The following is a 15,028-nucleotide window of genomic DNA, read 5'->3' as shown; positions in this document are numbered from 1 at the left end:
CGTTCAGTCTTCCATATTTCTCTTATGTATGTTGTAGTTTGTAATAATGCCAGTAATGTATTTTATGCCTCAAGCCGCACGTGACGCGTCAATATAAAGGGAATTTCATTAAAATTGCCTTTTTTTTTTTGCGTACTTCAATAATTTATCCATCTATTCTAGATCAGCCGCATGCTTTCACGGTCACTGCTCTAACTGCTCATAGCCAACTATAAAATTAGCACGCTTTCAAGGACACTTCATAAAACACAAGCCAATGCAGATTTATAAAATGCTTTATTTTTAATGTTAGCCAATACACTGGAATCCAAACAGTGCCTCAAAGTTTTGAGTACTGCTGAGTGAATATTAAATCAATAGTGGTTCTGATCTTTTATGACAATCACTGGACAGATGAACAACTGTGTAAAAATCTGTATGGAAATTTACCAGTTCAACCATTTACAACGTGATACAGCATTTGCTCCCATTCCAGTGTGAAATCTAAGACAACCAAGACAAATGCTTATAATAGAACCCCGTTTGATGAGAAAAGCGCCAGAGCCATGCTTCAGTGGACATTGGATTGAAACAGCAAAGAAAACCATTTAAAACAACCGTTCTTAACAAGGTTGGATTACAATTGTTGCCAACTTGAAATGAACACCGGATTCTCCTGCGCTGTAGCCATTGATAAACCTCAAATGCTCCAACCGTACCACATAATCGTTGAGATGGAAACAAAAGGTTGGAGAAGGCATTTTATGTGCAACAATTTCTGTAAAACAAAAGTCCAAATGGCGTTCATTGAATTTCCAGTCAAAGGAACATTTAAAGTTAATGGCAGGTTATGCAAGTAGAGGTAAAACTGCACATATACAAGACAGTACAAACCAAAGGAATGGACGAGTTTTTCCATTACTTCAAATCTAAACAGTGAAATATTTTATTGACATTTCCATTCACAACTCTAAGCAACGGGAATCATAGGAAGAATGAGAAGAGCATTCAGGAATGATGATTAAGTTGTTTTAGTTCTCATTTTCGCCGGCGTCTCCGCCATCTCCATCACCCTCTTCACCAGCGTTGTCTGATGTCCATAGCTGTGAAGGCAAGAGAGATTAGATGCTGGGAATATACACACACATTGCATTTTGCATCAATTTTGTTCATGAAAAAAATGCTTTTGCCTCAGACTGGAGGCAGCCATTGTCAACCAAGTACTCTTGGGACAAGCCCCATGTCATTATAGACATATGTGCATTACATTACATTATGTGTCATATTAAAAATAATATAAATATATCAGTGTGGCAGGCGATGAAGTGACATGTGCCTTATATTTGGGCCATCAGCTGATAAATTAACCGCAAATCGCACAATTGTGATTAACGAGAAATTGATCAGGCTTTTTCGCTTAATATACTTTTACAATTACAATCTTTAGTATTGTAATTGTGATTGTTGTCACCAGATTCTTTTGAGCGGGACAAGTACCTGAAATGATTATAAATCGCATGTATACTTGAGGGTTGTTTAGTTTAATATGTGAACAATAAGTATACTAATCTTTAAAATTGAAAAGACTTTACTTTATTCCATTTCTAAGATTGTTCTTTCAAGTACAGGATTATGGCTGTGTATTGTTAAGAACAGTAACAGTATGGTATTGGAAATAAACTTCAGATACTACTGATGATGCTGAAAAGAATGATATCTTTTAGATATCAGGCTTTGATGTCTGGTGGTTCCTCAGATTGCACAAAAGAAAGTTACTTGGTTGTTCCCACTTCAATAAATGACTAAAGAAAGTTATGGATAAAATTGACACCGTTTCATGGTTGTAGATGATACCAAGTATAGTTCAGGTGTCGGCATCGTAAACCAAGTACCCTTAAAATATTGGCATCTCGAAAAAATTGAAAAGGCAGCCCTTGATATTGCAATGTCGGTGAATAAAAATAATTCCCCCTCTGAGCTTAATATAGCAATTCTCAATTCGGGTGCCAAGGATGTTGTCCATGATAGATTTTGTTATAAATTATATGAAATGTTCATTCCACAACAGATGGCATGTGGAAGAAAGAGCTCACAAACTACCACTGTGAGATGACACCATCTTATTCAAGATTAACACAGCAGTAGTTCTGATTAACTAACGCTCAAGTCGTTGGTGCAGTAGACAGAGTGCACACAGTCAGACTCTGTCACTCTACAGTGCAGCACAGTGAGAGCAGAAACTTACTGTCAGGTTGTCTCTCAATAGCTGCATGATCAGAGTGCTGTCCTTGTAGGAATCCTCACTTAGTTTGTCCAGATCAGCAATGGCATCATCAAAGGCCTACAAGAACGATGTGAAGTAATATTGATCAGAACTGACTGGTAATGGTGAAGTTATCTTGTGTGAAATACAAACCTTTTTGGCCAGGGAACAGGCTTCCTTGGGCGAGTTAAGAATTTCATAATAGAAGACCGAATAATTCAGAGCCAGGCCCAGGCGGATGGGGTGAGTAGATTCCATCTTTTCCTTACAGCAATTCAGTGCCTCCTCATACGCTACTTTGGACTTGTCAGTAGTTTCTGAGAAAATAAATAAATAAAAGATTTGGGTGATGGCACAGATTTGGACGGTTTGAGGTTTTCCACAAGAATTAAGATTAATTTTATGTCTCTTCAATAAAAAGCCTGTAGCAAGGCACATTGAGAATTTACAGTTTCTTACCATATCCCACCTTCTAATTTAAAAGATTATAGTGATTTGTTTTATTAAAACAGGGAAGAGAATCCACTTGTATAGCGCATTTTACAGGACACAGAGCGATGAGGATCTCCTCATAGCAGCTGGTGACTGAGTAGGTGTGGCCCTGCCAAAATGTTATCTTTCTTGAATAAATATACCTTGGATACGAGTGTGCGATGCGCCATTGTGTGAGGGATTGGGGAACATGCTAGGACAGTTACCAAAACACACCCATTAAGCACTATTGCATAATCTAAAATCTTTACCGGATCTTCAAAAAAAATCAAAACAGAGGATCAAATGAAGCACTTCTCTAAGGGAGAAGCTGAAACTCAGCTGAAAGTACGAACAGTAAGAACAACGGTGTCTAGGGAAGGAACCTACCCTTTTTATCAGCTTCACTGGCTACCTCAGCCAGGTAACGGTGGTAATCCCCCTTCATCTTCAGATAAAAAACATTACTATCTGGTTCATCCTTTGATTTTGGGATTAAATAATCATCCAGCAACCCCTGTGGAGAGAACGAACGGGTCAGCTGCTGCTCTCTCATGGTTTCACTTTGTGAATTTTCCAAGCATCATACAGAACACACAACTCCAGATTGAGAAGTTTGATTTCAAGAAATGGAGGAAAATAATGACAAGAGTCTTTAAGTGACTTAGGTATGCAAAATATATACTTTCAGTTTCAACTTTAAACTAATAGATTAATAAAAGTTTTCTATTTACAAATTATGCACATTTCAAAAACATACAAATTGCATTCATCTATATATTTTAACAGCAGAGCTTCCATGGCCTTAACAGAGTCAGGCTGTAAGTCTGCAGCAATGCCACAGACAAGTTAAGGCACGAGCTCTGACACATTTGGGCGTCAACTTCATATGAACAGGTACCATTCTGGGAAGAGGCTCAGAGGGGATAAAATGAACAGTGCAAATAAATCTGTTTGTAAATTTTAGAAACAATAGTTGCCTTATGTCAAATTTAAACATGAGGTGACATGATCATGACATAATCAGCATTTTAATCTCCCAAAAATCATCCTTTGATCCTCACACCGAGGTGCTCAGTGACTCTTTGTAAAAACAAACCCCAAACCCAAAGTTGAAACCAATTGTTTCAAATAGCCAAAAGGCAAGGGCTGCGGGAGGACTACATAACACTTCCTTGTGCTCCCTAGGCCAGTAGGCAACATTTAGCCAAGAGAACAACCTACAGAATATAGAAAAAGTGATATAACATTAGATTGTTTTTTGCTTATATAATATCAAAAACGAAGATAATAATGCCTTTTAAATATCAGGTCTTCAGAAATAATATGTTCGGTTATAATCTTTGGGCAAAATGTGAAATGTCAAAAATAAGAATGTAACAGATTACCAAGACAGTGTTGCAGATATCCCTCAGCTCATTCTCCACTTTCTCCTGATACTCCTTGACCAGCTTGTGTTTCTTGTCACTCGGGTCTGTTTTGGTGCCGATGCTGGACAACATCCTCCAGGCAGACCGCCTCGCCCCGACCACGTTCTTGTAAGCCACGGACAGCAGGTTCCTGTGCTCGATCTCCAGCGGCACTCCCGACTGTGTGACGGTCTTCATGCAATCTGCCATGTCTTCATAGCGCTCGGCTTGCTCTGCCAGCTTGGCCTTCTGGATGAGCTCATCTGTATCCATTCTTTAAATTGCTTTCTGGCCGGGACAGAGAAAAGATGTCGAGTTTCTGTGGTGCTTGGCTGGGAAAGGTAGCGATACCACTGCAATAAATTAACCTGGGGGAAAAGGGAAGGCGTGTGAAAAAACACATGCTAAAGAACGCCGTGTACGCATTAGAAACGGCATATAGTGACGATGTTTTGTTCGGATCAACAGACTGTGTTCAAACACAAAAGCTATCTACGATTATTCACGCAATTCCGAGTAAAATACCAGTGGAGTTCGCGTTGAGCACACGCCACAAAGCTGTCTGGAGAGGCTAGCTGCTAGCGAGGCAGGCTAGCCTGAGCCAAACCTAGCAAGAGCACACTGGCCACTCCTTTCTCCTCAACTCGACCATGAGCACTTCGCATACACTCACAAAGCTTTCACCACACTGATCTCGATCCAGCATAACCAGATCGCGAGTATGAACATAAAACAGTAAAATAATTTGGGTTCCTACCTACCGAATTTCAATTTTGCTTCACGGATTGATACGGCTTGAGGGTTGACCAGAGAGACAGAAAACGGCGGTGAAAAACCACCTAAACTTGCTGAGACGGAGCGGTAAGCCTGTGCGCCAGCACTCCAATTGTAAATCTGGATCGCTGTTGATTGACAGTAAGACCCCAGGGTATTGACCAATCACGATTCTGCTGTGGGAAAAGAGGCGGGTCTTGAGTAAAGGTTTGACTGCAGTAGGCGGGGCTTCCTACTTGCAGAGCGCATCGTCATGGCACTGCCATGGTGATAATCAGCCAATGAGCGCCCGCCTTTTGTCGTGGTTTTTACAGCCTCTGCACTGTGTAGTAGGCAGGCGTGGCACCCCACACAGCCCCACGCTTCAGCTTTTAATATAGACACGATAGACTGTGGCCTACACACATCACACGGCAGCTTAAATTCACCTGTCCCTGTATGTGAGGATTTTTAAAGCCACTTGTTTCTTGATCAACATTCTCCCCACTGCAAAATATCTTGTACTATAGGCAAATCATCTGTCGCGATTTGTCTATAGGCTTAGATTTCACAGCAGTGGTACCGGAGAATGTGTATTTGTGGGTGTATAGACACACAAATATCGTGATCAGTGACACCCCCCAAGCCATTCTCTTTTTAAACAGCACCTTTGTTCCAGTCCCACTCATGGTGCAGCATGGTCTGCTGTCATATACGGATATGGGTTGGGTTGGGTGTGCAATCGACAAACGGAGCCTCAGTATGGCATCGCTGCTTCTGAAATCATGGATGTATTATTATACGAAATGTGAAATGTACTGAGAACTTATCTTTGACAGTTCATGGACCACGTCACAGAAACATTTTAAATGGTCTCGTAGTGAATTGGAGGATTTCTGTTTTGGAAAATGCCAACTAATATAGGAATACCAGATCCTGTCCTCACCTGAGCAAAAGGGACTTAATCTGAACATCTGAGTCAAAGGTGAAATTGCGCAACAACATTACTATCATACGTTTTTCTTTTCAGATAATACATGACCATTATTTGTATTGTCATAAAGCATTCAGTGTTTGACGCATTTTCTTCTGGCTGGGTGTCTAAATATTGCCTTTTAGTACATACCATTCTCTCGATGGTAAATATGAGAAAATAATGCTCTGATTGTGATGTGCTACAAATGATTCTATTTCATTTTTCAATGTTTACAAAAATATTCCATAACAATGGCCAAAAGAAACATATTTATTATTATGCTGTGTCATCATTATGTGACCTGAGCAGAAACAAAATTATGAAATATCACTTCATGAGATTATGAACAGGAAGTCACATTGGTCATATTCTCTCTGACATAACCTGGAAAAGGATGTGTCCTAAACTCAACAAACAAATCACTGCTCGAGATAACCTGAGCTCACAAAAACATCCCAGCCTTTGCCCTGATCCCACTGAAAACAGGAAGAGATCACTTTATCAAACTGGATGCAATTTGGGGACCTATAGATTTTGAATTGAGAAAAGGACTCAAAATCATGCCAATGTTTTCGTCAGCTATTACGGTTTCTTGGCCAAAGGAGGCAACACAAAGCCTTTACAGGAGAGGTCAATGTGACACAAACCAACTGCATTTTAATTTTTATATTTCCAACTATTTCTATTTGGAACTTCTTCTTTTTTGGTATTGAGTATTTTTTGTGAATTATTATTATTTTTTATTACAATTATTATTTTTCATAAAAGCGGCGCTTGGGCAGAATTAGAATCAACCGAATATGTCCAGGTTGAATGTGTCCGCCTTGCATACTGTATCCACAGTAAATAAACAAATAAATAACCTATCTGCTAACCTTTTTCACTATGTCTTCTCTGTTACATATATATTACAGAGCTACACAACTGACCAATTGTCTTATTCCCAGACACACTGTCTTTGCTGAGATCATTGCACAACACTGCAGCACTTGATCATCTAATTACAGTCCTCATAAAACACTGTCCTCAAACGTCACAATGACTATTGTTAGTGTTATTTCAGTGATTCTCACAAATGAAGTACCTTGTCTGCAGTAGGCCAACAGTCTATAAATAGCGATAGTTAATAGGTTGGGTATTCCCAAGGCTTTAGTTCTAGTTTCTGAACTGCTTGTAAGAATGTTAGTAGCACATGTCTGGTTCTCATGGCGTGCACATAAGGGAAGAGTGTGAGCTAAGGTTGTCTGAGAATGAAAGTGAACAAAAATGAAAGGTACAGGCAAAATACTGTAGCAGCAGAAGCCTTCACAAAGGAGCTGATTTAAGGCAAGGTCCATGGGGTGTTGGTAGACCAAATAGTTTGAATGTTTATTATTTTGTTCCTTCAAACAATTATATTGAAGTTTTTAAAAAATCTAATCTCATCTAGATTCAGCTTCTACACCCATTTCTTCCAATAGCAGCAGAGGCATCAGCCTGCTCAGCCTCTCCATCCAATCGCTTATTCTCAAGGTGCAGTGGAGGTTGTTTTCCTATACTGAACTGAGTAAAAGAGAACTCACGTTGTACCTTGGCATTTCTTAAATGAAGCAGTACCAGTCAGACGACTTTCACTGATGAGTGATAGTGAAAAAGTCGTCTGGGTATGATGTCACATCCTTATATCTGCCAATGAGTAAGCACAGCCTTTCTCCCTAGCAGCTTATTTTAACACCTTACTCATTTAAATTAGCCTGGTCAGTCACACTCACTTCTTTCTCTTTTAAATTTGAAATGTATTCAAAAGTTTAGAATAAACAGAGAATATAATGTAGTATGGCTGGCTAGGCTACATTTAAACCCCATAGTGGAGGATCAAGTAGCAGCATCGCTCATGACACTCATCTTTACAGCCGGAACTCAGCTCAAAATGTGACCTCAGGGAGGACTGAGTGCATCATTATGACAAGTTGTAGGTTTGTTTGTACAATTTAGTCTGGTGTAAAATTGCTTTACAGGACATAAAACACAATCCAAATACAACAGTTTGTGTATTAAATGAAATTATGTTAGCTGCTGTCAGATTAGCAGTCACAGTGATATGTTGACTCAATGTTCCTCCCTCGTCACAGATGGACAGTTTTATGTTCTGCATTTGAGAGGCATCCTTTTAAATGTGGAGCAGCGGGATGTGCAGAGGTCATTTCCCGTAAAAGGGTCAAAGTGTCAATGATTCAGCAGCAGCCTCTTGTCCAAGCATGTTGTCCATATATCGATTAATGGGATAGCACAGCTCATTTGGGTTGCATTGACCTGCTGCTCACTCTGGTGTAAAGACATGTATTTGAGCTCTGGAGCAAAGAAATGTGACAAACAAACTAAAGTATCCTTTTGACTTACATGTAAAATCTCTCTCTCTCTCTCTCTCTCTCTCTTTCTCTCTCTCTCTCTCTCTCTCTCTCTCTCTCTCTCTGTCTCTCTCTCTCTCTCTCTCTCTCTGTCTCTCTCTCTCTCTCTCTCTCTCTCTCTCTCAATGTATGTATGTGTGTACAGTATGTACAGGCTTATAGAGCGACAGCGAGACAGAAGATATTTTTAGATGCACAGAAGTAACTTGGAAAAAATTGGGCAGGGCTGTTAGAATGTGTTGTCTCATACTGCCCTCTGCTGGATCAAAGACAAAGTTCAGAGCTCTCTTCCTTAAGAGAAAAAAAGGCTTTCCCTAAGCCCTCCTTCTTTGTAACTGTCTCTCACCTAACGGCTGTGTATCGGAGTCCTCAAGAGCTCCAAGCCTCAGAAACTTGGCCTCAGTTCAACAGAAACCTCCCGATACCAACTGACACCAAAAAGACCATCTTAACCAGAACTAAAGCAAGAGCTTAGAAAACAGGACCTATGATGACTGAATCAGGAACCACCCTTACTCCCTGCAGACTCCGACCCCCAGCAGACTCTGACCGACAGAAGACTCTGACCTAAAGAAGACTCTGACCCCCAGCAGACTCTGACCTAAAGAAGATTCTGACCTAAAGAAGATTCTGACCGACAGCAGACTCTGACCGACAGCAGACTCTGACCTAAAGAAGATTCTGACCGACAGCAGATTCTGACCGACAGCAGACTCTGACCTAAAGAAGATTCTGACCGACAGCAGATTCTGACCGACAGCAGACTCTGACCGACAGCAGACTCTGACCTAAAGAAGACTCTGACCGACAGCAGACTCTGACCGACAGCAGACTCTGACCCCCAACAGACTCTGGCCCACAGCACTCTGACCCACAGCACTTGTCTTTGGCCCACAGTAGCAGGCTGCATCATGACCCACCGCAGACCCAAGGCAGTCTGCAGGGCCGTGGGTTGTGCTTGAGCTGAGACGGTTGGACTGAAGACAACAGAAACTGGTGCAGGCTCATACTTGTCACAGAGATTCTACTGAATGTGTCACACGGGCAGACTCATGCTCAGACAGTGTAGTGTGAAGGAAAACTGAGTCAGTGTAGAGGCCTGTAGCATTCAATCTAGCAAAATCCATATCTGATCTATTTTTTTCACACACGCGCATGCACACACAAACACACACATACAAAAAACAATTTCCCATCGGCTGAAACATTGATAAATGACAACAGATTTGTTGGGTGTTTAAGTTCCACGCACCTGTAGAGTGACCCCTACAATCGGATTATTCATCCATCCATCCCAAAAGGAGGCATTTAATTCAATAATTCAATTGTAATCCAAACACCAACTCTGAAGGAAAGACTATTTTGTGGACCCGAAGGTTAGATTAGTGTGATAAAATTATAAATTACTCCCTTTCATATCGGGAGAAATAATGATTTATCTCTTTACGTATTTGTTTATTCATGCTACACAGCACCACCAAAATGGAGTGCCTCAAGGGTATATACTTGGGCCCTTGCTTTTTACACTGTATATAAATGGCATTGGAAGAAATATCCTATTCAGCTCCCAGCCCTGCAAAGGCCTTTGAGTATCTTCAATCACCCTTTGATCAAGTGCAGGATCAGTCGTGTCATCTACGACTTGTTTTGAATGCAGAAAAACTAAACTGATGTTTTTCTCTTTGTTGAAAGAGAGAATTAGTTTGTGTGAGTCAATCTACAGTACACTAAATCTGGCCAGAAAATTTAATTGGTATTGAGTTTTAAGTTTTATAATTGATTATAAATTGTCTTTTAAATTGCATATCGAAAATTTCAATAATAAGCTGAGTTTTAATAGGAGTTTACTATCGAAATTCCTGCCTATTATTGACTATAAACTAAACTAAACTGTGGAGATGTCAGTGTCTTGGATTTGTTGGACAGTGTATCATGATTTCATAACCAACAGTCGGCCTCTTACTCACCACTATTTGTTACTCTACTACTAAAGTGAATTGGCCTGGACTTCAGGCTTGACGACTCTCTCATTGGTATGTTTTTATTTACAAGGCACTTCTTGGAAGGCTGCCTTCTTATTTATCTTGTCTTTTAAAAATGAAGCAGAGTCAGCGCAATCTTCATTCTGAGCATGACACAGTATGTTGTGCCTAAAGTGCAGACTGAAGTGGGAAAGACTGCTTTCAGTTATTCGGCTCCATTTACATGGAACTCACAGAAGGACTTAAAAATCACGGACCTTATTTCTTTAATAGTTTCAACTCTCGTGTGATATCAATCCAGTCCAAATCATGTGTTTTATGTGCTGATGTGCATGATCTGGTCATCTCCAACGCTGCAATGAAGTTGCTTGCATTACATTACAAATTGAAGGGATGCAAATCAAAGTAGAGTGGAGTGTTTTTAGCACCCAGTGCCATGAGTGTATTATTGGGCCACCCAAGTAAAAAGTGTCTGAACCGTAACAACGAGGGGCCCATAAACACAAACCCATTTGTTAAATTATTTCAAATGGACATATTTCTAAATGTGTTTTTTTACCCCCCAAATTTCCCACATAAAAAGCTATGGGCAAAAAACCTGATATATCAAATAAGTGTCTGAAGTGACCCATATCAAATAAGTGTCTGAAGTGACCCAGGACCTACTCTGGTCCTGAACAGTCCGAACCCTAAGAGGCTGTTAGAGCACTCCTCCAGGACACTGTCCACTCACTTCAAGGATGATATCCTTTATTCCAAATAGATGCCTTGTGGCACAGATATTGGTGCCTAAAATGACAATTCATGGTTTCATTACTGGAAATGCTGTATTCCAGCATCTCACTGACCTCAGCCTTCAACTGCCTCTCCTCCTGAAGACGTCTGTCAGGTTTGACTGCAATTCTGTTCTGGGAGGATTCTCAGCTGCGCCCTGAACATGCCATTAAAAACCTTAGCATTAATATGTTAAGACTGCAAATCAGAGTGGCTCAAGTCAAACCAAAGTATATATTTTGCGGACAAATTGTCAAATTCTAAATCTTTGACTTTAGTAAGGTCATTTGTGACTTATTTCACACAATTATGTTGAATTATTGTTTTTGTCATCTGGGTTTGAATTTTAGTTTTAAACTCACAGTCCTTGGTCCATGAAGCTTACAATAGAATGATTATATGACTGACTATCTTCCTTCATATTCATAAAGTGGGTGAGCTGTGATTTGTGCTATGTTGACTTCAAATTCACCCACAGAGAGCAAACCTGACGAGCGAGAGCAGTTGTCACAGCAAGTGGCAGAGCTGGTTTTCAGTCCTTCACTAACCTGTTACCCAATGGCCATATGTGCATCTAGATTTGTGCAGGAGGAAATTCATCATGGACTAAAACTATTGAACCCTCTGCATAAATAATATCAATAACTTACAAAATATAATGAATCGATCAATTTGTTAAAACGATAGAAAAAGTAATCAGTTATTCAAATAATATCGACACCACAGTTTGAAAGGGAATTCCAAGCAGTGCAGTTAAACACAGCATTCCTACATTTCTATAAAAAAAATAGACTACAGACAACACATTTCCCAGACACATTTTCCCATAGTTTCCCAATCATAGTTTTCTCTGGGGTGGCCCCGAGGGAACCCCCCACAGTTGCAGCACAGTGGAGGCGTCATAAGAGGCGCTACAGGAAACAAAAAAAAAGCCACACATGCCTTCTATTGATCTGGCTAATGGATGTTCGCTGGAGAATTTTTGTTATTTTTAATTTGTCCTTTATTTAGCCAGGAAAGTCCCACTGAGATTAAGAATCTCTTTTAAAGGGGAGTCCTGGAATAAAACAGATTAACTGCTAAACTCTTCCCAGAAGATGATGAAAGACTGTTGTGGGGCAGAGGGAGCTGTGCAGGAAGATGGAGGAAGGAGGAGGTGCTGACCAGTGCAGGACACCACGCTCTGAAACAGGGTCAAACCCAGGAGGCAGTGTACTGTTTCAAAGTATTTCAGGGGTGGCCGTTTATAAGATTTTGCTTCGGCCCACTCCTTTTGAGCAGAATTTCAACTGCTCAAATAAACAAATAAACTTAAGGATCAGAGGAGCACTGAAGGTGCTGGCCAGGTTTTCTCCGGGTGCTACGGTTTCCACGACCTCCAAAAACATGCTGCTAAGGTTGACCCACGAGTGGTGGCACGGCAGCTCGGGACTAACACCTGAACACTATTTCGTTGTACGATTGTACAATTAAAAAAATAAAGCACTTACTTACTTACAAATGCATTATTATTATTATTACTGACTTACTTACTGTATGTGAGTGACCACCCCGATAGACATACTGTATACACAGTCAACAGTGCTGGCAGCTGCCGTGGAGAGGATGGCCAGCTCTAAGTTCCTGGCTGTGCATATCACAGGGGATACTACTCTACAAACAGTATGCCAGACGCAACACCCATCGTGTACACCTTCTACATAGGGACAGCAGAGAGCACCCTGACCAGCTACATCACTGTGTGGTACAGTGCCAGCACTTCATCCAGGGACAGTGCACAGTCAGAGCCACTGTGAAGATCATCAGAGCTCCTCCACCCTCGATTCAGGGCCACCAAGCCTTCTGAATTGTGGAGGGTGCGGAGTCTACGGGCCAGGTCCAGCCAACTGAAGAACAGCTTTATCCACCTGACCTGAAGCATAAGCAGGAAGACTATCACCCATCTCCTGTCTGTCACATGTCCATCACTGACAGCCTGCCTCTCTACATTAACAAACAAAACAAGAAACATCACAAATCAAACCAATTGTACTCATAACCTTCTCCACTGCAGGAGCAGAACAGGCAACCTCGTCAACCTTCCAGTCTGCATTCATGCCAACTGCCCCCTTCTATTCCTTCATTACGACACCAAAATCTATTTATAAGTTTATTTGCCGCCACGTCTGTTAGTGAAAAGATACTGATCTCATGAAGACTGGAGTATTGTATTATTACGCAGTGTACTTTTGACACCTTTTCTATGGTGTTGGAATGCAGTGCGCTCTGTTTGACTGCGTTCCTCGAGCAACAGCCTGTTCAAAGTGTCTCTGAAAACAGAGCTTTTCAATCAAAGTTGTAGGTGAAGTGACTTTTATTACAAAGTACTTTTCACTCGTACGTGAGTAAAAACATTCCCCTCCCCGTGAGTAAATCTGTAGGTGACCAAAGCTATTGACATTGGAAAAATGTCTTTCTTGTACCATATCTAAACATTTATCTTAATGATGTATTCTTTAAAAAAAAAAGTATTTTAACATTGTTTTATATTTTGTCAAATTATGTCAATACTCAGTTCTCAAGCAGTAATATACTCTTACTTGAGTGGTTATTATTATTTTTATTTGAAGTTACTTTCTGAATAAAATATTCTGTCTATTCTAATGAGCTCTGTTGCTGTGAGAACAAACAGACAGGGCTTTCTTAATGTGTGTTGGCGTGCACAAGCAAGACCGTACGTGTGTGAGAGTACAGGTGTGCCAGGCCCTCACTGTCTCTAACTGTTTTTACTGTCATCACTGAGAGGCTTGTGATAAACATCTCAGGCCCTCAGCAAAACGCTTTCACTCTGTCCCCCTCCCAGCGGCAGGTATAAGGCAAATAGACTCTCACCAGCAGGACCAGCCCGCAATGTCAATACCGACATGAGTGAACATCTTCCCCTAGTCCCGCTACTAAATTTGGGGAGAAACACTGCTGCTCTTTCCGCTAATTTAAAAAAAGAAGAAGAAGGAAGGGTCACATGTCTGAAAGCATGCCAAAAAGATCCATAATGTCTCCTCTGCAATGCAATGTTTACTGCACAACACCACAGCCCACTCAGGCACAGGTAATGCCTCCTCAGATGGGTGCAGACATGTCCCACTGTGTCAAGTGGGGATGGATTTGCATCTGATTTCCATCCCTACAGGAGGAGTGACAGGAATAACGGTCTAAAAGGTATCTGTGCGATTGATGGAGGTGCCAAATAGAGAGATCTTCAAAAATCCAGTTTTGGCTGCTGCCCATCAGTGTTTTCTCAAGCCAGTACGACAGCAACAAGTGACCATAACGTTTTAGGCAGTGGTTCTCCTTGGTGAAACCTTCAGCGTATCTCCTTTCAAGTCCAAGTTGTGAGCCAAACAAAAATAGCAATTTAAATTTGCAATGAAAATATTTCACAGTATAGCGAATATTGTGAAAACACTATTGTTGATTCGAACAGTGATCATAAGTATTTAGAACGCAGTGTCCGAGGCACTATGATGATGTCGTTGAAAGTCCTCTATTGAACGAGAGACACTTCTAGTGACGACAAGCCCTGATGAAGAAAAAACGATCCACGACTTTTAACTACTTCAGTGCTTCAGACATTGCATTTTTCTTGCAATTTTAGGTTTTCGCATCTATTTTTTTACTGGACCCACTGATGCCCTTTTTTGAATAAAAACTGTTAATTGACAGTCAAACATGGCCCCCGAATTACCAGTTGAGCATGACTAGTTTAGACTTAAAACTATAGCAAGGAAGACACTAAAGATCACCAGAATCATACTCATTACTTCATAGTTCTTTCTCTAACTGGCGTCTTGGATATTGAGTGCTCTCGAGGTTAAGGGACAAAACCATTGATCCTTCACCAGAAAGCCGGGGAATGAGGTATTCACAGCATCATCATTAGATGGCTTACAATGGTCAAACATCTTCAATTTGCATGTTGTAATAATTGTATACTAGCTGAATGAAAAATAGTTTCTTAACATCACACAAACTTCACATCTGCTAGGTTTTCCTTG

The 15,028-nt window shown here is 40.7% G+C and overlaps 2 protein-coding genes across 3 annotated transcripts in view; one reads left to right on the top strand and one right to left on the bottom strand.

Annotated features, from left to right (window-relative positions):
- Positions 1 to 15,028, top strand: part of iah1 (isoamyl acetate hydrolyzing esterase 1 (putative)) — an 87,460-nt gene that overhangs the window by 11,278 nt on the left and 61,154 nt on the right.
- LOC306975926 (14-3-3 protein zeta/delta-like) lies at positions 278 to 5,037 on the bottom strand. 2 transcript variants are annotated; one of them, XM_079573738.1, is made up of 6 exons: positions 4,884 to 5,037; positions 4,102 to 4,490; positions 3,104 to 3,230; positions 2,396 to 2,559; positions 2,225 to 2,320; positions 278 to 1,082 (listed from the first exon to the last, which is right to left on the bottom strand). In XM_079573738.1, the coding sequence occupies exons 2-6, from the start codon at positions 4,393 to 4,395 to the stop codon at positions 1,011 to 1,013; spliced, it is 753 nt and encodes a 250-aa protein (XP_079429864.1). In that variant the 5' UTR covers positions 4,396 to 4,490; positions 4,884 to 5,037; the 3' UTR covers positions 278 to 1,010. The 2 variants fall into 2 exon arrangements, with proteins under 2 accessions (XP_079429864.1, XP_079429865.1); XM_079573739.1 differs by having other exon boundaries at positions 4,102 to 4,410; positions 4,884 to 5,005.

Source organism: Gobius niger, assembly GCF_951799975.1.
Source record: "Gobius niger genome assembly, chromosome: 16".
NCBI lineage: Eukaryota > Metazoa > Chordata > Actinopteri > Gobiiformes > Gobiidae > Gobius > Gobius niger.
Note: the sequence above shows the minus strand (reverse complement) of the source record. Positions and strands in the feature narration are given on the sequence as shown.